General features: G+C 39.5%; 1 protein-coding gene across 6 annotated transcripts in view; it reads left to right on the forward strand.

Moving 5' to 3' along the window:
• SCN8A (sodium voltage-gated channel alpha subunit 8) overlaps positions 1-21,852 on the forward strand; it is a 228,317-nt gene that overhangs the window by 52,733 nt on the left and 153,732 nt on the right. For 3 of the 6 annotated variants that reach the window (XM_004388346.1, XM_004388347.1, XM_004388345.2), the window contains exon 2: positions 12,057-12,386. In XM_004388346.1, coding sequence (XP_004388403.1) covers positions 12,111-12,386 — 276 coding nt within the window. In that variant the 5' untranslated portion in view covers positions 12,057-12,110. Of the gene's footprint in view, positions 1-12,056; positions 12,387-21,852 lie in introns of those variants that run through there. The other 3 variants (XM_023742419.1, XM_023742418.1, XM_023742420.1) reach the window with 2 other exon arrangements.

Genomic DNA, 21,852 nt, shown 5'->3' on the forward strand with positions numbered 1-21,852 from the left:
TTTTTTTTTTTTTTTTAATTTTTATTTACAGGTAGTCCTCTACTTATGATGGGGTTCTGTTCTGATGACTCCATCATAAGTCGGTTCTGACGCAAGTAAAATACCTCTTTTTTTTTTTTTAGTTTTCATTATTATTGCCTTTTATTATCAGTATCTTCATAAATCTGATCTTTGAACATCTGCAAGTGAACATCTGAGAATAACATCAGCAAATTAAGCATTGTAATGTTGTATATAATACATATTACTAACAATAAGATGTACAGGAAAAAAAAAAGACGGTGGTGAGTGTGGTTCCTCGTAACTAGAATATGTCATAAGCCAGTGACTACTTGTGTTTTGTAAAGACTAAGTGGAATGGGAAAAATTAAACTGGTGATACAAGTGGTATTAAGAGCTGATATTTACATATTTCTATATTTACATACTGTATTAAGCACTGTACTTTCTTTGTCATTTAAATAGGCCTTATAATCTTTATACAGTTGAGGCAAAACTGGAAATTATGAGGCATTTGGTCCAAAGTGGTGAATCTCTAACCCAAATCATATACTCATTGGACTTAAGCTGATTAACTATATCCAGTTGTGAAGAAAAAGAGCAATATGAAATGCTGTTATTGTCGCTAGGTGCCGTTGAATCGGTTCCGACTCACAGCGACCCTCTGTACAACAGAACGAAACACTGCCTGGTCCTGTGCTATCCTCACAATCATTGATATGTTTGAGCCTATTGTTGCAGCCATTGTGTCAGTCCATCTCGTCGAAGGTCTTCCTCTTTTTTGCTGACCCTCTACCTTACTGAGCATGATGTCCTTCTCCAGGGACTGGTCCCTCCTGATACATGTCCAAAGTACATGAGACAAAGTCGCCATCCTCACTTCCAAGGAGCACTCTGGCTGTACTTCTTCCAAGACAAATTGTTCGTTCTTCTGGCAGTCCATGATATATTCATTATTCTTTGCAAACACCATAATTCAAAAATGTCAGTCCTTAAGTCTTCCTTATTCATTGTCCCACTTTCACATGCACATAAGGCGATGGAAAGTATCACGGCTTGGGTGAGGCATGTCTTAGTCCTCAAGGTGATATCTTTGCTTTTCAACGGTTTAAAGAGGTCTTTTCCAGCAGATTTGGCCAATGCAATACGTCGTTTGATTTCTTGACTGCTGCTTCCATGGGCATTGATTTGTGGATCCAAGTAAAATGAAACCCTTGACAGCTTCCATATTTTCTCTGTTTATCACAGTGTTGCTTGTTGGTCTAGTGAGGATTTTTGTTTTGTTTATGTTGAGGTGTAATCCATACTGAAGGCTATAGTCTGAGTTTCTTCAGTAACTGCTTCAAGTCCTCTTCACTTTTCAGCAAGCAAGGTTGTGTCATCTGCATATCGCAGGTTATGAAATGCTAGATGTATCAATTTCTTTTGCTTCAGTTATAATTAGGAATTTTATAAGTTTTTGGTATGTACAGCTACTTCCTCCTCCTCCAACCCCTAACATATTCCTTCATATGAAGGATGTCTCCTTTTCTCACCATGCCAAATAAATGCTTATGGGAGAAAGTTCAAAGTGAGAATTTCTCAACCTGGCTCTAGAGTAGTACCTAGAAACTTGTCTTTAGACACTTTTGATAAAGCAGTTTCTTAAATGTTTTGATCTTCCTAGGAGTAGTCATTAATTGACCTGTTAATTGACATTTCTTTTCTAGATATTGAAGATATGCTAGTATGCCGTAGTTTGATTCTCTGGAAAACATGGAAACAGTCTAGCGAGAAATAAGACAACCTCTGTTCTCTCTTAAGACCATAGCATGGGAAGGGAGGGAGAGGGACTAAACAGATGGAAAGGAGAGTCTCAGTTTTACTGTGAAAGGGATGCATAGGTAATTGAGGGTGAAATCTAATGTGCATTTTGAAATTGGGGCAAAAGGGAGTAGAGAACCAGTGATTACAAACATGAAGCCTTTTTCAATTACAAAGCAATGGGCAAGAAAAATTGTGTTGTAACTTGAATCAAGAAGACTCATGAAGAAAAGGAGAATAGATGTGGGGGCAACAACCATAGTCTACAAAGAGTTTAATGTATGGAATATAAAGGGGAAAAGTTTACTTTGCCTTGTGGAAGAAATAAAAGAAACATGGAAAATAAATTTGAAGGAAAAAATTGCTAATGGAGGGTGAGTGGTAAATAGAGAACAAACATGACTTCTAGTGTCTGTAGAGCCAGGGAGATGGAAGTCTAATGACATATTGATTGGGCCATGTATTGGGAATCAAGTAGTTTTATGGAAATACCGAAAAGGTAGAAACGTAACTTCATTTTGGGATGATGGCGCTTGCTTAGACAGACTTTTGGATCCGTTTAAAATCATTGATTTTGACTTCATTTAAATAGGATAAATTCTTAAATAAGACTCTTTCTTAGCATTTTTAGATCAAGATATTCAAGTACTCAAAGTCTGCATACTTCACAAGTATCTCCTGATAAAGTTACTTTTCATGGATGTGGTTAATCTTACATTTATAACCATATTTTAGGTCTCTAAAATAAAGTATCCTATAAACAGATCATTCAGAGGTTGCTGTGGGAAGACATATATGTAAGTCAACAAAGAGTGACTATCCCTTAAACGGTTGGGAAAAGACCAGTTATTGAAAATCAGAGACAAATAGCTCAGCTTTGGGAAAATATGATGGGAGTAGAGCTTAGCGAGAATGAACTTCAGAGGTACCCTGTTGTTGTTACTTGCCGTTGAGTTGACTCTGACTCATGGTGATCTTACGTATAACAGAACAAAATGTAGCCTAGCTAGGTGGAAAGCCAGCAAGACTGAAGAAATGCACAGGGTGGCCATCAGTTACCACTGATGCTGACATTCACCAGGGTGAGGATGGGCCATAAGATCTGGTGGGAGGGAGAGCCAGATTCTGATGTGATCAAGAGAGGCTTAAAACTGCAATTTTTCATGTTTAAAATGATTAAAATTAAGGTTTGACAAAATTGTTTTTATTTCAATTTCTAGAACTGTTATATGATTTTCCAAAATGAAATCTGTGACAAAGTAGAAAATTGGCAGCCTCGCATTTAGTTGTCAGTGGAAGAAGGAGGGGCCCAGAGAGTGGGGACAGTGTAAACTCTATCCATCTGGCTGCATTTCTCTCTTCTCCCATGATGAGAGCCACCCACCTTCCTCCCAGTGCAGAGCTGCTCCCCTGGCTAATTCCCCATGAGCTGTGTATCAGCTGGCTTTCAGTCCTCAAGAGTCTAGCTATAGTTCTACACCACATTTCTTCTCTTCTTTTGGTTTTTGTTATTAAGTCTTTCCTCTGAGATTCAGAACTGCATCTCGCATTGCCTGTTAGAAGTCTCCCTTTAGATGTATCAAAGAACCTCAGACTCAACACGTTCAAAACTGAAGTCATCTTAACCCTAGAGCTGTCCACCACCTCTTATTCTATTCCCTGTCTCAGTGAATGTCACTTCCTTTCATCCATTTGCCCATGACAGTCTGGACATCTTGCTTGATTTTCCTTCTGTCTTATCTCTCACCTTCACTTAGTCAATAAAACTGTTTGTTAGCACGCCATCCCTGTGTGGCCATCTGGTTTTAAGCCATTCTTAATCTCTCAACTAGATTACTACTACAGTCTTCTACCTGGCCTTCCTCTAATCTTGGCTCTCTTCCACCTCATCCCACCCTGACCCATTCTTTACACTGTAGCTGGAATAATCTTTTTAAAATGTAACTTTGATCAAGTCGTTTCCTATTTAAAAGTCTTCACAATCTCCTTATTGTCTACAGGATAAAATCAAAACTCCTTCCCATGATAATAGGACTTCACCTTCCTGGTGTAACACCTGCTTACCTGTTAACTAATTTCCTGAAGTCCACTTATATGGAACTGTTTGCAGTACCCAAGTGGCTTGATCTCCCGCCTGTGGTCTCTTGTATATGCTGTGTCTTCATATCCATTTTCCTGCCATCCCCACCCTACCAGCCCTCTGAATGGTTATTAACTATCATTCAGGCTTTAGCTAAGAGTTCGATTTCTCCAGGAAGTCTTCCCTGATCTCTCCAAACTAGGTTAGTTGCCCTGCTTGTATGTTTCTGTAAAAGCTTATTTTACTTTATTGGAGGATCTATCATACTATACTCTGCCTATTTACTTACCTGCCAGCCCCAGAAGAGTGTAAGGTCTCTGAAGACAGGAGCTATCTTGATCACCATTGTATATCCAGAGTACAGTGTGAGGCATGTAGTAGGGGTGTAGTAAATGTTTCTGAATGAATGTTGACATCAGCTCTTCTCAACATTTTATGGTTAGTTACAGTGAAAAACCACTTTGATGTCTGACATTTGAAGGTTAATTAAATTTAACACATATTTGGGGGCCTACTGTGTGATTGGTTTTTTTGGTTCAAAGTTGGAGAAATAACAGAGATAAGTTAGTGATGGTTCCTCCCCTGAAGATGCTGAATGTCTAGTGAAAGAAGCAGATATATAAACATAATGAAGTTCCTGTGTGCTGTGAGAGCCATGGCAGAAATATGCCTAACATGGTATGGGAGCACAGAGAAGAAAACATTAATTCTACAGTGGGGATTGCCAAAATACCTTTACTAACAAGATGACTTTTAGGCTGAGTTTGAAGGAAAAGTAGGAGTTTTTTGAGATTGCAACAAAAGTTAAAAAAAGATACAAAAGAGGCTGTAACATGTTCAGGGAATGGTGATTGGTGATTGGTCTAGTATTACTAGAGCATAAGGCCTTGGAGTTGGGTAGGGTAGGAGGAAGACCTGGGAGATATAACTGGAAAGCCTTCTGCTTTCAAGGACCTTATGAGAAACGTAAACAACCCCCTCCTCACCCCGTCCCCCCCCCCCCGCAACGCACACAAGACAGTCAAAGGGTGTTTATAATGCAATATCAGTTGAGACAAGTAGGGGAGTGAATAATTTATTGAGGTTAATCATAAAAGGTTTTGTTTTTGTTTTTTTTTCCCCATGAAGGCTTCTTGAAGGCATTAGAAAACTTTTTATGGTGGAAAATTTATTATGGAAAATGTCAACCATATTTAAAAGCAGAAAGAATAGTACAGTGAACTCCCATGTCTTCAACACTCAGCTTCAATAATTATCAGTTCATGACCAGTCTTGTTTTATTCATACTTCTCCTACTTTCCTCTCCTCCATCCAATGGATTTTTTTAAAATCTTTTTTTATTGTACTTTGGATGAAAGTTTACAGAGCAAACTAGTTTCTCATTAAACAATTAATACACATATTGTTTTGTGACATTGGTTGCCAACCCCACAACATGCAACTCTCTCCCCTTCTCAACCGTGGGTTCCCCATTACCAGCTTTTCTGTCTCCTTTTGGAGCAAAGTCCAGATATTATAATTTTATCAAAAATATTTCAATTTGTATTTTTAAAAGTTAATGTCTTAAAAAAAAAGTAACCATTGTGTCAGTATCACATCTAAAAACTGATAATAATTCCTTAATATCATCAAATATTCAGTCAGTACTGAATTTCTTAATTGCCTTATAAATGTTTGTGTTTTATAGTTTATTGATCTTAGGGCATTTTTAAAAAGAGGAAGAAAAGATAAGGCAAGTCTAGTAAGGGTAGTGATATATACAAGGTTAGGACACATCAAATTGGGATCTAAGCAGATTAGCATTTCTGGTGTCATTTGCAGAAATCTCATTATACATCTCTCTCTTCATTGAAGTGAGATTCACGTAACATAAAATTAACCAGTTTAAACTGAACAATTCAGTGGCATTTAGTACATTGACAATGTTGTGCAACCACCACCTCTATCAAGTTCCAAAATATTTTCCTCACCTCAAAGGGAAACTCTATGTCCATTAAGCAGTTGCCTCCCGTTATCCCTTGCCCCCAATCCCGGGCAACCACCAATCTGCATTTCGTCTCTATGGATTTACCTGTTTCGGACATTTCACGTACCTGAAATCATAGAATATCGTTATACATCTCTTTGTGTGAACTTTTATAGTTTATTTATTGGTCTACCCGTTGCCATCAAGTCAATTCAGACTCATAGTGACCCTGTAGGACTGAGTACAACTGCCCCATAGGGTTTCCAAGGCTGTAATCTTTATGGAAGCAGACTGCCACATCTTTCTCCTGTGGAGTAGCTAGTAGGTTCGAACTGCCAACGTTTTTGTTAGCAGCCAAGTGCTTAACCACTGTGTCACCAGGGCTCCTTTAAATTTTAAATAGGTATTCCCAATTTACTTCTCTCTGAGACAAGTTTTTAATGCTACTTGTGACTTTTTATTTAGTCTTCCTCCTGCGAACATTTTTTCTTGAATACGCTTCTCTACAGTGTTTCCTTAACAACTCCTCCTAGATGGTTTCTTCCTTTCATCCCTGTTAAAACCTCACCCCAGTGTCAGATTTCTTTCTCTCTTCTACCGCATTTCCCTTAATTTGGATTCCTCTTTATTTGTGTATGTCCAGGCCACACCTGGCAGTTTAAGGTCTTAATCTTCCTGGACAACCTAAAGAAGAGAGCCCTGGCCCCCTGTCACCCCTAACTTTGAGTCGAGTTCAGTCTCTGTTTCTGAACTCTCAAGGTTAAAAGTCACTTTTACTGTTCCCTCATCATCTGTACTGGTGTCTCATCTGTAGCACTGCAAGAAGATGAACAGAAATAGTATTGTGATGATCGACAAGGCTCATTGGCATAAGAGACTGTGAGGTATAGTGGAAAGAGCATTATATTGGAGCCAAGAAACCTGTGTTGTAGCTCTGCATCTGTCACTAATTCGCAGTTAGATAACTCAGCCTCTCTAAACTTTAGTTTCCTTATCTGTAAAGTGAAGAAAGTTAGACTAGATGATCTGTAAGTTCCTTTTAAATCTAAAAAGTTTATTTTTACTTTGTGTAAGACAATTTCTTCAGAAAGAGGAGGGGCTTAAGATGGATTTAATGAGTAAATAGAATTTAGATAAGAAGGAAAGAAAGACTTCAGGGAGCAGGTATAGGCATAAAAAAAAAAAAAAATCAAACCCATTGCCGTTGAATCGATTCCAACTTGTAGTGACCCTAAAGGACAGAGTAGAACTGTGGCATAGGGTTTCCAAGGAGCAGCTGTTGGATGCAGTCTGCTGACCTTTTGGTTAATATCTGTAGCTCTTAACCACTACACCACCAGGACTCCAGGTACAGGTATCCAAACCCCAAAACCAAACCTGCTGCCGTCGAGTCAATTCTGACTCATAGCGATCCTATAGGACAAAGTAGAACTGCCCCATAGGGTTTCCAAGAAGCAGCTGGTGGATTCAAACTGCTCACCTTTTGGTTAGCAGCTGTAGCTCTTAACCACTGTGGGACCAGGGCTCCAGATATAGGTATAGGAGGTTTAAAATACAGAAATGAAAGTATATTTAGGAGTCAGTGGAAAGACATTTTTCTGTTGAGTCACTTGGATACCCATATAGAAGAAAATGAACCTTGGCTTCTGCCTCACACCATATACAAAAATCAGTTCCAAATGGTTTGCAAATCTACATGAGAAAGGTAAAACAATAAAGCTTCTAGAAAAAAGCGTAGGAGGATAGTTTCATGACCATGGAATAAGCAAAGATTTTTTACACAGAACAAAAAATTGCTAACAGGAAAGAAAAGATTGATAGACTGGATTTCAGTAAAATTAAGGACTATTTATCAAAAGACACCGTTAAGAAAGTAAAAAAGGGAAAGATACTTGAAATATATCTCAGAAATGACTTGTGTGGAGAATATACAAAGAACTTCCTGGAATCAATAAGAAAAATGCAGATGACTCAATAGAAAAAAATGGGCAAAAGACTTAAACAGGCACTTCACAAAGGAGGATATCTAAAAGGCCAATAACCATATGAGAAGGTGCTCAGTATCATCAGAGAAATACAAATTAAAACTGCAATGAGATACCACTATATACCCACTAAAGTAGATAAAATTAAGACTGACATTTCCAAATGCTGATGAGGATATGCTGCAACTGGAACACTCTTACTTTTCTGGTAGGAGTGTAAACTGGCACAAGCACATTGGAAAACCACTTGGCAGTATCACATATGCCTTCTTCTGACCCAGCATTCTACTCCTAGCTGCATACCAAAAAGAAATGAATGCACATGTCCACCAAAAGACGTGTACAAGAATGTTCATAACAGCTTTTATTCTTAGTAGCCTAAAACTGTAAACAACCTAAATGCCTGTCAAAGTAGATAGGATAAATAAATTGTGCTATATTCGTACAATAGAATACTACACAGCAGTAAAAAGAACGAACTGCTACACACACAACAAAGATGAATTTCATTGACATCATGTTGAGTGAAAGAAGTCAGACCCCAAAGAGAATATTCTGTTTATATGAAGTGCAAGAACAGGCAAAACTAATCTGTGATAATACATGCTGTCATAGCCTTTTGGTGGAGGTAGGGGTTTAATTCATTAGGAGAAAGCTCAAGAGAGCTGTCTGGAGTGCTGGAAATAAATCTTCTATATCTTGATTTGGGTGGTGATTACACAGATGTATACATATGTACAAAGTAATACGTATGTGCACTTATGATTTGTGAACTTTATTATATATACATTATACCAAAAAGAAAAAACAGTCACCAGACCAGGTGCTTTTTCAGGGAAGCAGTAGAAGAGAATGTTTGAAAACTGTAAGGTTGTAAAAGGTCTTGAATGGCAGTAAAATAGCAGAAATTTGGAATCTGTCTTTTAACTCTGGCAGGTATGAGAGAGGAGAATGACATGATGAAAGCAGATTTTTAGGGAAATAGATCTTTGGAGATACGCTGGATGGACTGAGGACTGGTAGACCAGTTGAGAAGTTATTGCAATAGACGTGAAGTAGGGCAATGCTGTTGAAAATAGAAACTCTGAAAGAAGAAGATTGGTAAGGCCGGTAACTTGGTTGGATAAGGACAGCAAACGATGACTGAGCAAAGGTGACTGAGATTCCACCCTGGATGGCTGGAAAAATGATGGTCCCAATAACAAAAAAAAAGAAAGCCATGAATAGGAATCAGTTTCAGCAATAAGAAGATGAGTGCTTTTAAATGCTTTAATGTGGCACATCCCCTTGAGACAATTGTGGGACTCAGAAGAGCAATCAGAGCTGGCAGTAGAAATTTGCAAATCACCCACGTAGAGATTATTTTGAGTAGATGAGATCCCTAAGAGTGTAACAGAGAAATTGAAGAAGGCCATCCCTTACAGAAGAAAGAGGTAATAGGGGAAGAGGAGATTGGAGTGGTGGTTAGAACAAGGATAGTATAGTATCACCTAAACCAAAGGAATAGAGTGTCAGCATGAGATGTAAAGGGAGAAGGTTTAGAAGTAGGAAAAGATTGGGCATGCGATGGAACAGGAAAAATTGAGGGGATATGGTCTTGGAGAGGCAGGAGGAAACAAGATCTGAAAGCAAAGGTGGAGGACTTAGCCTTTGACTAGTTAAACTGTAAAGAGTCCAGGTGCATGCAGTTAGAGCACAAGACTTTGTCAGCATCTTCTGTGACTTATTCTTGTAGTATTCTTTGTCCTCCAAGCAGGGACAGAGTGTGACCTAGCATTGGTAATGAGTATGGATGTGGGGACCAAAGGGTCCCAGGTATTCGGACTAATGATGGGTTCCAGGCATAATCTGTTCTGTGTGAAAGGAATACTAAAGAAGTTTTAGACATCATCCATGCCCTCTGGGAAGTTATACTCTAAGTAGGGAGGCAAGATATTCACATATAGTGTAATTTGGCAATGATTAAGTGCCAAAACAAATGGTATAGGGTGTTTCGAATCCTGACTTTGTGACTTTCCAGCTGTGTAACTTTGGGCAAGCTGTATTAGTTCTCTGTGCCTCAGTTTCCTTATCTGTAAAATAATGTTATCTGCCTCATATGTTGTTCTGAAGATTAAATGATTAATGCAGTTAATGCTTAGAACAATGCCTGAAAATAGCGAGTATGTGATGAATGTTAGCCCAGATCATGATGAGCTATAGGAGTTAAAATTAAAAAAGGCTGGAGTTGATGGGAAGGGTTTGTGGAAGAGTTGGAATTTATTGGGGGCAATTTAGGCATAGATAGTAGGAAAGGAATGAGGAAAAAGGAATTCTAGGTTGGGGAAAACATTGTGAAGAAAGGCTTAGTATCAGTAAAGCTTTTCCCTTCATTTAAGATAAAAGAAGTATGAGCCAAGGAGTCAGAGAGCTCTTTGGTTGTGATTCTGTGACTTTGGGCAAGTTGTCCAACGTCTTAGAACCCCAAATTTCCTCATCTGTAAAATGAAATGGACTGAGTAAAATCTCTTGCATCTCTAAAATTTTATGCTTCATGCTTCATGCGTGAGAATGATTTCCCTGACGTCACTGTCTGCGGAGCCATGTTTTTTTGTGTAGTATGAAGCTAACAGGTCTGTGTGGAGCAAACTTGTGGTTCTGGCCTTATTAGCCTCATGCTGTAGGTGAATGAGCTGACCAGGCTGCATGCAGACACCACACACTGCCTTTGCAACACTAAGTGATCACTATCACTAGAGAAATCTGGGATCTCATCAGATGGATTTATGACAGGAGCGCTTGGGTATTTCACTCCCAAGTTATTTAGAGTTAACTCTACTACTGTTTTCTTGAGGAATCTCAAGTTTTGTGGATGTGAGCCTTGAAGTGAACCCTGAGGGCTAAGCAGGAGAGGAAAGAACAATCTTTAGTCTTTCTTAAAAAGAAAAAAATCCTAGATTGCCTTTGTGGTCCTCACTTATACTGAATGCAGTAGGGGTGTTAATTCTACAAATTAATCATGTTTCCCAATGAAATTAAATTTCACAAAATAATTTTCTTTCTTCCCTCAGAAGGGGAAAAATTACAACAAAACACAAAACTGAAGGAGAAAAGTAGCACCGCTGGCTCTAGCTGAACTGCCTGCCAGGAAAGCCCTTAAAGCTTTCATAGTGAGACACACTTTCTTGGGTCCTTTTACGACCGTAACCAGACACTGTTGCTTTTGACATCAGGGATTCCTCCATTTCAAAGTGTGTATTTAAATACCCCAGGTCTCTGTATAAACATCGGTGGAAATGGACTTTTCTAATACCATGCTTAGAAACTGTTGACTCTAGTATGCTGTCGTTTGAATTTTTCTTTCTAGAAGGGAATTTGTGTTTGTAATCCAATTCTCACTTCCCTGTCCTTCCCAATTTGAGGTGCACACGGGCATCTCTGCTGTCTTTCAGCCTGCAGCGCTGCAGTGCTGTTGCATCAGAGGGAGTTCTCTGAGATTCCGCTCCCATTTGCTTTTTCTCGTTGCTAAGTGGGAGGTACTTAGAGCAGCGTCTGCCCTCTCCAGAGGAAAAAAGTGCCTTGCATCTGTGCCTGGCAAGAGCTTGATCGTTGAAGGAGATACTTCTGGGCTTTTATACTTGATAGATTTTACGTAATTTAGTGAATTGAAAAATAACTTGAAACAGAAGAGCCAAAGCAGATGGGAGCTATTTTATCTGTATTTCGTGCCTCCAAAGTTTTGAAGGGTTTATTTTGTTTTTAGAAACTGAAATTTGAGAATGTGACGATTTACCTTTGTGTCACCCTTAGAAGGAAGAGTGTTTCTATGGGGAGTAGAGTTCCAGCAGAGGAAGGTGACTTGAGCATATAAGGACTCCAAAGCTAACACAGGCCTCTGGATAGTTTAGAATGCAAGTTCCTTGAGGGTATGGAATACATCTTTGTTGTTGTATTTGGTTCCTAACAGTGAGTTGCATCTAAGTAAATAATAAATACTAGTAATTCAGGAGACACCCATCTTTTGATCTCACTCACTGATCATTCCCCTAAGGGGTGGTTATGAACATCACCTAGTCCATTTGTGCCACAGATTTTCTGAAGAGAAAAATAACCACTTTATGGAAGAAACTAGACTTCCTTTGTTGTGAAGGTTGTGAAGAAAGGTTGAGAGTGCGGTGTTTTGGTCTGGCCTCTTTTTAGAGCAGTGATTGATTAATGCTGTCTGTGTTGCTGTTTCTTCCAGAGCTGACCTGTCCTGGACGCAGCAAAACTAACGAAGCTGCTGCAGGATGAGAAGATGGCAGCACAGCTGCTTGCACCACCAGGCCCTGATAGTTTCAAGCCTTTCACCCCTGAGTCGCTGGCAAACATTGAGAGGCGCATTGCTGAGAGCAAGCTCAAGAAACCCCCAAAGGCCGATGGCAGCCATCGGGAAGATGATGAGGACAGCAAGCCCAAGCCAAACAGTGACCTGGAAGCAGGGAAGAGTTTACCTTTCATCTACGGGGACATCCCACAAGGCCTGGTTGCGGTTCCCCTGGAGGACTTTGACCCATACTATTTGACGCAGAAAGTGAGTTGGAGGAGGAGGAGCAGCTTCAGACACCCCTTTCCTAACAGGCTTAGGGGAAATGAGAAAGTACTGTCTCTTTGCCAAAGTTTGGATAAATCGTTAACCTTTTGTTTCAGCTCTGGTTTATGGGGATTATTTTTCAGTTTAATTGCTACAGAGGGTCATTTGTGGGTCTTGGCAAATCTCAACTCTGTTAATAAGGCTTCTGTTTTTGGCTTCAGGCCAGATCAGAAAATGAAACAAGAGTGTTTAATAGAGTCCAAGAAAGATGGCATAGTAAAAGATGGTGGTGGTTGTTGTTAGGTGTCAAGTCGGTTCTGACTCACAGCAGCCCTATGTACAACAGAACGAAGGACTGCCCAGTCCTGTGTCATCCTCACAATCGTTGCTGTGTTTAAGCCCATTGTTGCAGCCACTGTGTCAGTCCATCTCAATGAAGATCTTCCTCTTTTTTGTTGACCCTCTACTTTACCAAGCATGAAGTCCTTTGGACATGTTATCAGAAGGGACCAGTCCCTGGAGAAGGACATCATGCATGAAAAGATATTAGCCCTGTAAAATCTGTCTCACACACAGACACTTAAAGTTCTTTCAATATAAAGATGATGTTACTATTGCAACATCATCAGAGCCTGTTAATATAGAAGAGATGATGGATTTGCACTCTTATCCAATCCCCTTTGTGATATCATAACATAGCCATTGGGGACAGAAATAGAATAAAGTAAACCAAACTGGGCCAATGAGGATAGACTCTATGTCTTTGGCCTTGTTACGCAGTTGTCTGAGCTGAACCAGCACTGACTGTTACGTAGAGTCAGTTCTGTTTTTTCTGCAAGTAGAGAGCATGGATGAGAGAAACACCAGTTTCCATTTGGCTGAGGATTTCAAACTTCTCTAACAAAGATTTGACCAAACTCTTGGGTTTCTTTTTTATGATTATCTTTCGATAACAATGCAACAAATGGAGAAGCAAAGCTAATAACTAGCCAGATAATATTATTAAAGACTGACATCAGACACCATTTTAGGGGATTTCCTCATTTGATAGATGCCATTTAAAGAATGAGATTGATAATACTCTTCCAGGAGGTGGAACTGGCTTTGTGTATTTATATATTTACAAATATTAAGGCCCCTTGACTAAATTGCCTTTCAGTCTTTCAATTTTGAAAAAAATTTCAGCTTCTTTGGCTTCATAATGGGACAAAAGTAGACTAAGCCAATAGATCTCCTGATTTAGCTGTAGTTGCAGAGGTATTTTTAGTTCAGGACAGCAAAAGCAGTGAAGATGTTCTCTACACAAAATGATCCTCTACCCAAGTACTTCTGTTGCAGCTCAGAGCAACTGCATAATAGTCAAAGTGGAACCAGTAGCCTGTATCTGCCTCTGGAAATTCAAGGAAGTTTAGGGGACCAAACATGTCATGACATAAAGAACGGTGGACTAGAACTAAAGAATCCTGATTCTACCATCATTCACCATGTTTACTATTTATATTTTTCTTTTCTATTATATGTGTTGTTCAAGCTATTGCAAACCATTTGTGGGAAAAGAAATCAATAAATGAAGGGGGAGAAACTCTCAAAAGTATTTCATGACTTTTAGCAAGTCACTGCATCTCTCTGGGTCTGAATTTTCTCATCTAGAAACCGAGCAGTTGGACAGGATTTCTAAGAACTTTTTCAAATATAAAATTCTGGAGCTAAATAGTTATAATTAACTGTCGTTGATTTCCTTTTCCTTTCTGAAGTCTAAAATTTTTAACTGGACCTTTGCTGTGTCAGGGTGGGTGAGTGAGGGAGGAGGTGAGGTTTAACTTTTTGGGTTAGTGAATAAGAAAACATGGAATACTGGGCTGTTTTTAGAAAATTATTTCATTCATTGTAAATTTCTGAAATATTTTTAGATGCATTTCCCTTCTCTCCCCTGCCCTTGTATCCATGATCTTATAGATGTCAAAAGAAATGACAGATGGCAGGGTTTAAGCTGTGCCTATTTAGATCGTTTTAGCCAATTAGTATAACTTTTCCAGAAAGTACTGTTATAGCAATAAACGGATACATAAAGCCCTTTGGGCACTGGCTTTTTAGGTGGTTAAAACCTCTTTGTTTTTATCTCTACTATTTATTTTTCCAACTCAAATGCAAATTGAATTTCCTTTTCTAAAACCTGACAGTATATGAAATATACAGAGATACTAGTTGTCAGAACCCAGTTTTCCTTTGTGTGCTGTTCGCTGCTGGTTCCTGGCCTATGGACAGCCTCTTTTCATTCCCAGTACCCATTCAGTGGCCTGGTGTGGATGTGGGAACCCTGGTGGCACAGTGGTTAAGAGCTCGGCTGCTGACCAAATAAGTTGGCAGTTTAAATCCACCAGCCCCTGCTTGGAAATCATATAGACAGAGTTCTGCTCTGTCTTGTAGGGTCGCTATGAGTTGGAATTGACTCAACGGCAGTGGGTTTTTTGTTGTTTTTTTTTTTGGTATGGATGTGAGGACTTGCCAGAGAGGGTGGGTCTCTGTGGGTCTTAGTATCATTCCTTGGGTGGGCCAAATCATTACTGATGGAGCTCATCAGGAGACCAGCTTTTCAGGACAGGAGGTCTGACTTCAGCCTGTGGCTTCAACACAAGGGTAAATTCTTCCTGGAAAAGATAACTGTTTTTTGTTGTAATTTTTTTTTTAATTATGAAATATAATACCATGCAGAAAAGTTCATAAAACAAACCACCACCCATACCAAGAAAAAATATTGTTAGCACTTCAGAAGTATTAAGTGTACTTTTAAATGAGGGGTGTTTCAGTTGATTAAAAATAATATGCTTGCTAAAGTTTACGTGCAAATCTTTACTGGCATTACTAATACTTATTACCAAGTAGGAGATCTGGTGGTGCAGTGGTTAAGTGTTTGGCTGATAACCAAAAGATTGGCAATTTGATCTACCAGCCACTCCTGGGAAACCTTATGGGGGCAGTTCTACTCTGTCCTGTAGTGTCACTATGAGTTGGAATCAACTCAATAGCAATGGATTTGATTCGGTTTTATTACTGAGTAGCCCTTTATTAAACTAAATTAGCAAGGCCCCTCCTATAAGGAAGCACACTGGGAATTAACCCACAAATCAAAAAATCATAAGAGTAGAAATGACTTTAAGAGGACAATTCTTTTGGTTTGGTTTTCAAGGGCTATTTTTCTTTGGCAAAATAGAATCTCTTTTCTTTACTAAATGACACAGGTTCCTGATTCCTTTTATTCCCCTATAAGTCTTATTTTCTAACAGACAATTATCTTTGTTACTCTTGTAGAAACTTCTCATTTCCTTCCCTCTTTATTTTAGGAGTGAGAGAGAACTAATTCTCTATTAGTAAAGCTCTGGTTTCATCCCATTGTGGATTTCATACTCTCCAGGGACCCAACGTCCTAAAAGTTGTGTATTGTGTTTCCAAGATACTCTTGTTCCTGCTGGTGCTGGTTGGAGCATCATAAGCTTCTTGAGGTCCCCAACAATTGTTGTCTATGTTACATTTCACACTTTTTCCCGTTGGTCCCGGCAAACATCCTGGATCCTCCTCTCTTTGAATTGCCTTAGATCTCCCAGTGCTGCAACTTTAAATTTTCTTTGCTTCTTGGTACTTTGTTCCAAAGCCTCCGTTTTTGACTTTGTTTCTCAACTGTTTGCAGCAAATAATTGAATTTAATGAACATTTAAATCTTTTAATTTTTAAAATAGGTAATACAATTACATGGTTAAAAATTCAAAGGTATGCAGTAAAAAGTAATCTTCCTTTTACCCGTGTCCCTCACCTGCCCACTTCTTATCTCACTGCACAGGTAACCAAACATTGTTAGTATTATCTTCCAGACATTCTTTTTGTATATACAAGCAAAAACAAATATGCATTTTAAAGAACTTGAACTGTCCAGAATGCCTTTGTTCTTAGTTTTCTTACACCTATGGAAGTCGTCTTACTTTTGTTACTTATTTTCTCTGCTTCTTAAGTTTCATCAATGTGAATTCTCAATTCATTTTTCCCTTCTCCCCACTTTTTTAGTGAGCCGAATCATGAGCTTTTTCTCTAGTGCTCAAAGTGTCTATCTTCACTGCAAAAATACTCTCCAATACTTAATAGTAATATGTTGAATTTTAAATGGTCATGTGTATTCCTAGTAATGGTCTTAGGTGAGGTAGCAAAAAAGCCTATAGATTAAGTTGAAATGAAGGCCTTCAGAACTGACTCCTACTTCCTTTGCCCATTTTTTTAGAACTGCTCATTGATACGTGAGCGCTTTTTGCTTAGTGGGTAAACCTTGTTAGTCCTATAAACAAACATTTAAATTACAGCATTGATTGATGTAGGACACATTCCTATTGCATTAGAAATACATATATGGCTTCCCCAAATTCAGTTTTCCTTCAACTTTTCATGTATACCTTTTCCTGCAAAGTGGGTGTCTACTTAGAATCATAAAATATTATAATTTGGTGTCCTTAGATATCATCTAGTCCAGGCTCCTCATTTGTAAATTTTACAAATGAGGTTTAGTGCTTTGTGAAACACCAGCAGCACAGTTAGTGGTAGAACCAGAACTAGAATCATGGCTTCTAACTCTCAGTTTATACCAGTATATTTCTACAACTGTTTAACTGGACATGTAATCTTAAGAGAAAGTTTACTTAACCTCTCCACATAGTGTTACTTTTGAAAGGAAGATTATCTCCTACCCACTTGTAAAAAAATGGCACCAACTGGCATGGCAGAAGCGTCTGACCTTTTCTAACTTCACAAGGTGGAAGAGGAATCAAGATCAACAGCCCAAGGCTGATTCCTGTGAGGGTGAGGTCAGAAATACCTCCTCTCTCAAACCTTTTTACCGATTCTGACACTAGCCGTCCCTCCCACGGCACTCTACTTTTCTGCTGGCTTCAATAACTCTTTATAATGGCCACACAGAACTCACAGACTATACTCACAGTTACGGGGTTTATTAGGGAAGTAACAGGTTACAATTTAGGATCAGACTCAGGTTACAGTTCGGTCAGGACAGCTTCTGGGCCATGCCAATGGGCAGGCCTCTTCCTGGCCCTTGGCATCTCATCCCTCAGCCCCTCGGGCCTCTCGGGCCACCCGGCCTCTGCCCTGCTCTGGCAAATGTTACAAAGCTCTTTAGCTCTGCCAGTAAGTGCCTGGGGGCACCCCACTCTACCAGTAAGCCTCGTCCTAAAGGCACTTAGCTCTCTAGCTCCATGGGTCGGCAAGCCTAGCTCCTCCAACAAGTGCCCAGAGGCACCCCACTTTGCCAAGAAGCCTCCTGCCCAAAGGCACTCAGCTTTTTCACTCTGTGGGTTGGCACACCCACTGTAATGGCCTTGCTCTGTGGGCCAGGAAGCCCACTGTTCCGTCTTCTGCTGGTCTGCTGGTTTTGCTGCCACTGTTTTCTGCCACTGCTTCTTGCTGTTTCGCCATCTCTGGTGTTGTAGCTAGCTCTCTCTCTCTGTCTCTCTCTCTCTCTGTCTCCTGGATCTAGGAGGTTCTCAGCGCAGAAACCCCAGGACCAAAGGACGCGCTTCACTCCTGTCTCTTGGTGGTAGTGAGGTGCCTTCTGCCCACCTCTGGGATAGCTCATTTTAAGCCTAGCAGGATGGCAAAACTGATCAATCCCTTCGTTAGGGTTCCATACACCTTATTTTCATGGTCCCACCCCCACAGAGTGCCATGCACCTTATTTGCGTGGTCCCTCCCAATCATTGTGTAGGAGTCACAAAGACTAGAGCTAGAAGGGCCATATTAAGTACTTCACTGCACTGCACCACCACAATCCATCCGTGACCTGCTGGCAGAATGGCATAGTAGAAAGAGCATCTAACTGGGAATATAAAAACCTTGGTTTTAGTTCCAGCTTTGCCTCTCGTTTGCCCTTGCCCTTGACCAAATCATTTAAATTCTATGGACTTTGATTTTCTTATCTATAATATGCGCAAAATAGAGCTGGACATACACGTGTCTTTCCAATTGCACTTCTCACTTTTGCCTATCAACTGTTGTGTTCTAGCTGTGGCAGACAACTTTCTGTTTCTTCAGTGTCCCCTGCTTTCTGTTCTCTATCCCCTTCTGTTGAAATATACTCGGTCTTTTACTTTCATCTTTTAACATTCTACTCATTCTCCCAGGCCCAGCCCAGAGGCCTCTTCTTCCTTATAGCCTAATTTGATTCTCCTACACCAGAACTGATTCCTCCTCCTTCTGAATTTCTACAGTATATTCAGACTCTCAGACCTGCCTCTGATAAGAAGTAGATTTAAGTTTAACTCAGGTTAGGTATGGCACGGCATCCTTGTTCCCAACAACATTTACACTCTTCTCTTTACTTCACTAGTATTCTGTCAGCTTCCTCAAATGAAGGACTCTATGTGTTACACATACACACATACACACACGTTCATCCCCATGAGCTCCTGGCAGAAAATCCTTGCCGGATCTATTTTCATACATTTTCCACAGGTACGTAGGGCAGATACAGGCTGTTAAAGGAGGGTTTATTTCATTAAGTGTGATCTGACGTGTTTCTAACGAGGTATTCCTTTTGCAAAATAAGCCTAGATGCTGCTTTTAAACATACACTACATATTTTTAAACTTTGGTGTATTTTGTTGTTTAAAAAAACCAAAAACATTTTGCAACAATGTCAGAAAACAAAATGGTGTGTTAGTTTATTCACCAAATCAACTTGAGGCAAATGTCTGTGAGCCATTGGGAGGTGGGCCATTCTCAGGGCAACTAATTAATGATGAGCATCTATGGGGTTCTTTTCCACTCTAAGTATCATTATCTAGACAAAAAGGAATTTAATTAAATATTCCCAAATCAGATTCTTTTATAGCCTTAGCAGTTGATGAAGAGTTGGGAAATCTTGTTTCTGATTATATCCTCATCTAATTCTAGGTAATCTTGTGCATGTCACTTAACTATTTAGGGTCTCAATTTCCCTATCTAGAAAATGAAGCTCACCTATCTTACAGAATTGTTGTGGGGATCATTTCTTGGCTACCCTGTGTAAAATAAAACAGCCTATTGCCCCAAGCCTGCTTTATTTTTCTTTATAACACTTAACAACACCTGACACATATTTGACTATTGTCTGTCTTCCTGTGTCTTCATCAGCTAGAGCAGTGTCTACCCTGTAGTAAGAACTCAATCAGTATTTTTTGAATGAATTATTCTTAAGAGACGATGCCTATGAAACACTTTGTACTTAAGAGCTCAGCGGCTAACAAAAAGGTTGGCCGTTCAAATCCACCAGCTGCTCCTTGGAGACCTCATGGAGCAGGTCTGCTCTGTCCTAAAGGGTCGCTATGAGTTGGAGTCGATTCGATGGCACCGGTTTTGGTTTCAGGTTTATTGACATGAAAGGTGACTTTTTTTTTTTCCTAGTGAAAAATTTTCTCATCTATCAAAATTAATTGAACTCTAGGAGGAAAATAGACTGATTACCAGTATGTCTCTTCCTTTCCCAAATAATTGGTCCTTTAAGGACTGAGGAGATAGATCAGGAAGTAGATTTCCTAATGTTTTAGAGACATTTTCATAAGGCTAGGTAACTATTGTCAGGTGCCGTCAGTCTTATCACTTCTCTTGTAGACTTGGAGAATCTTAGAAGGGAATTTATAGGTCGATAGATAACAGCCTCTACCTAGTACTTCAGTCTCTTTTTTTATTTATTGCTCTCAAGTGTGTATTAGACTAAGGATGTTATTTTCTGTATATTCTAAGTGCTTCTGTCATGTTCACCTTTATTAAGTGTTGTTGGGTTTTTTTTTTTTTTTTTTTGCTGTATGAGTTGTGTTGCCCTCCCTGTATTAACTGACTGTAAAGGGAACGAGAAAAGCTCATGCGGAATATATACCAGTTGGGTTGCCTCATATAAAATATAATCAATTTATTCAACAGATACTTCTTGATTACTTTCTATATATGAGGTACTGGGTTCTCTTGGGGGGAACAAAGGTTAATAAAATCTATTCTTTACCCTTAAGAATTTTATAATGTGGTAACTTAAAGTGTGATACTATTTTTGGTAGTATTTTTGATAGGCCTCAGGACAGCTTCAGGGTAAGAGTAGTATTTGAATTAGGCCTTGGATTTTGGGAAAGAGGGGTGGACTACAGCATTCTAGGCAGAGAGAACAATATGAACAAAGGCTCAGCACAGAAGCATGAGGACATTTTAGGGGCACCTGAGTTAATATAATTTGATAGGAATGTGGAGAAAGGAATGAGGAGCAGTGGGAAATGCATCTGAAAAGGGAGAGCTGGAGCCCAATCATAGAGGGCTTAGAATGTTAGACTAAGAAGATTGGTCTTTACTTGATAAGCAGTAGACAAGTACTGAACGTTTTTGAATGGAGTAAGAGTATATGATCAAAACTGCTTTAGGGAAGTGAATGTGGCAGTGACATGTTGGATGGCCCAGAGGCAAAAGAAAACTGGGACAGACAGACCAGCCACGAAGGAATGAGGATCTGAATTGTAGGGGTGGAAGTGGAAATTGAGGGGAATGGATGAATTTAAGAATTATTGTAGAGATAGAATTGATAGAATTTTGTGATTGTTGGGAGGGCAGTAAGGACGGAGTTGAGCATTCGGTCATTCATTTGGTTAATTTGATAAATAATTACTGAACATTTTCTGTAGGTCCAGGCTCTGTTCCATACATTTGAGAACAAAACAGACAAGTTCTGTACACTCTGGGAACTTACTTCTGTTTTTTTTAATTTTTTTATTTTATTGTACTTCAGGTGAAGGCTTACAGAACAAATAGTTTCTCATGAAACAGTAGCACACATGTTGTTTTATGACATTGGTTAACAACCCCACAACATATTAACCCTCTAAATTCTCAACCCTTTTTTTTTTTTGGTGAAAATACACATAGCCAAAGATACATCGTTTCAAAAATTTCTGCATGCAGAGTTCAGTGACATTGACTACGCTCTTCCAAATGTGCTGTTATTCTCACTTAAGATGAAGGCTTACAGGACAAAATAGTTTCTCATTTGACACTTACTACAAATGTTGCCCTATGACAATGGTTAACAGTCTCACAACACATCAACAATATCCTTACTCAATCTTGAGTTCCCTCTCACCAGTTTCCTTGTCCCCTTCTGCCTTCTGGCCCTTGTCACTGGACTCCTGTAGCTCGTTAGTCTCATTTGGTTTCACGGGGCTGTCCACTCCCAGGCTGAACAGTCAACCTCGGAGGTAACTTCACCACTGAGCTAAAAGGGTGTCTGGGGGCCATACGCTCGAGGTTTCTCCAGTTTCCTTTAAGCCAGTAAATCTGGTCTTTTTTTTGTGAGTTAGAATTATGCTATACATCCTTCTCCAGCTCTGTCCAGAACCCTCTGTTGTGATCCCGGTCAGAGCAGTCAGTGGTGGTAGCCGGGCACCATCTAGCTGTACTG

The sequence above is a fragment of the Trichechus manatus genome, unplaced genomic scaffold (assembly GCF_000243295.1).
Source record: "Trichechus manatus latirostris isolate Lorelei unplaced genomic scaffold, TriManLat1.0 scaffold00209, whole genome shotgun sequence".
Taxonomy (NCBI): Eukaryota; Metazoa; Chordata; class Mammalia; order Sirenia; family Trichechidae; genus Trichechus; species Trichechus manatus.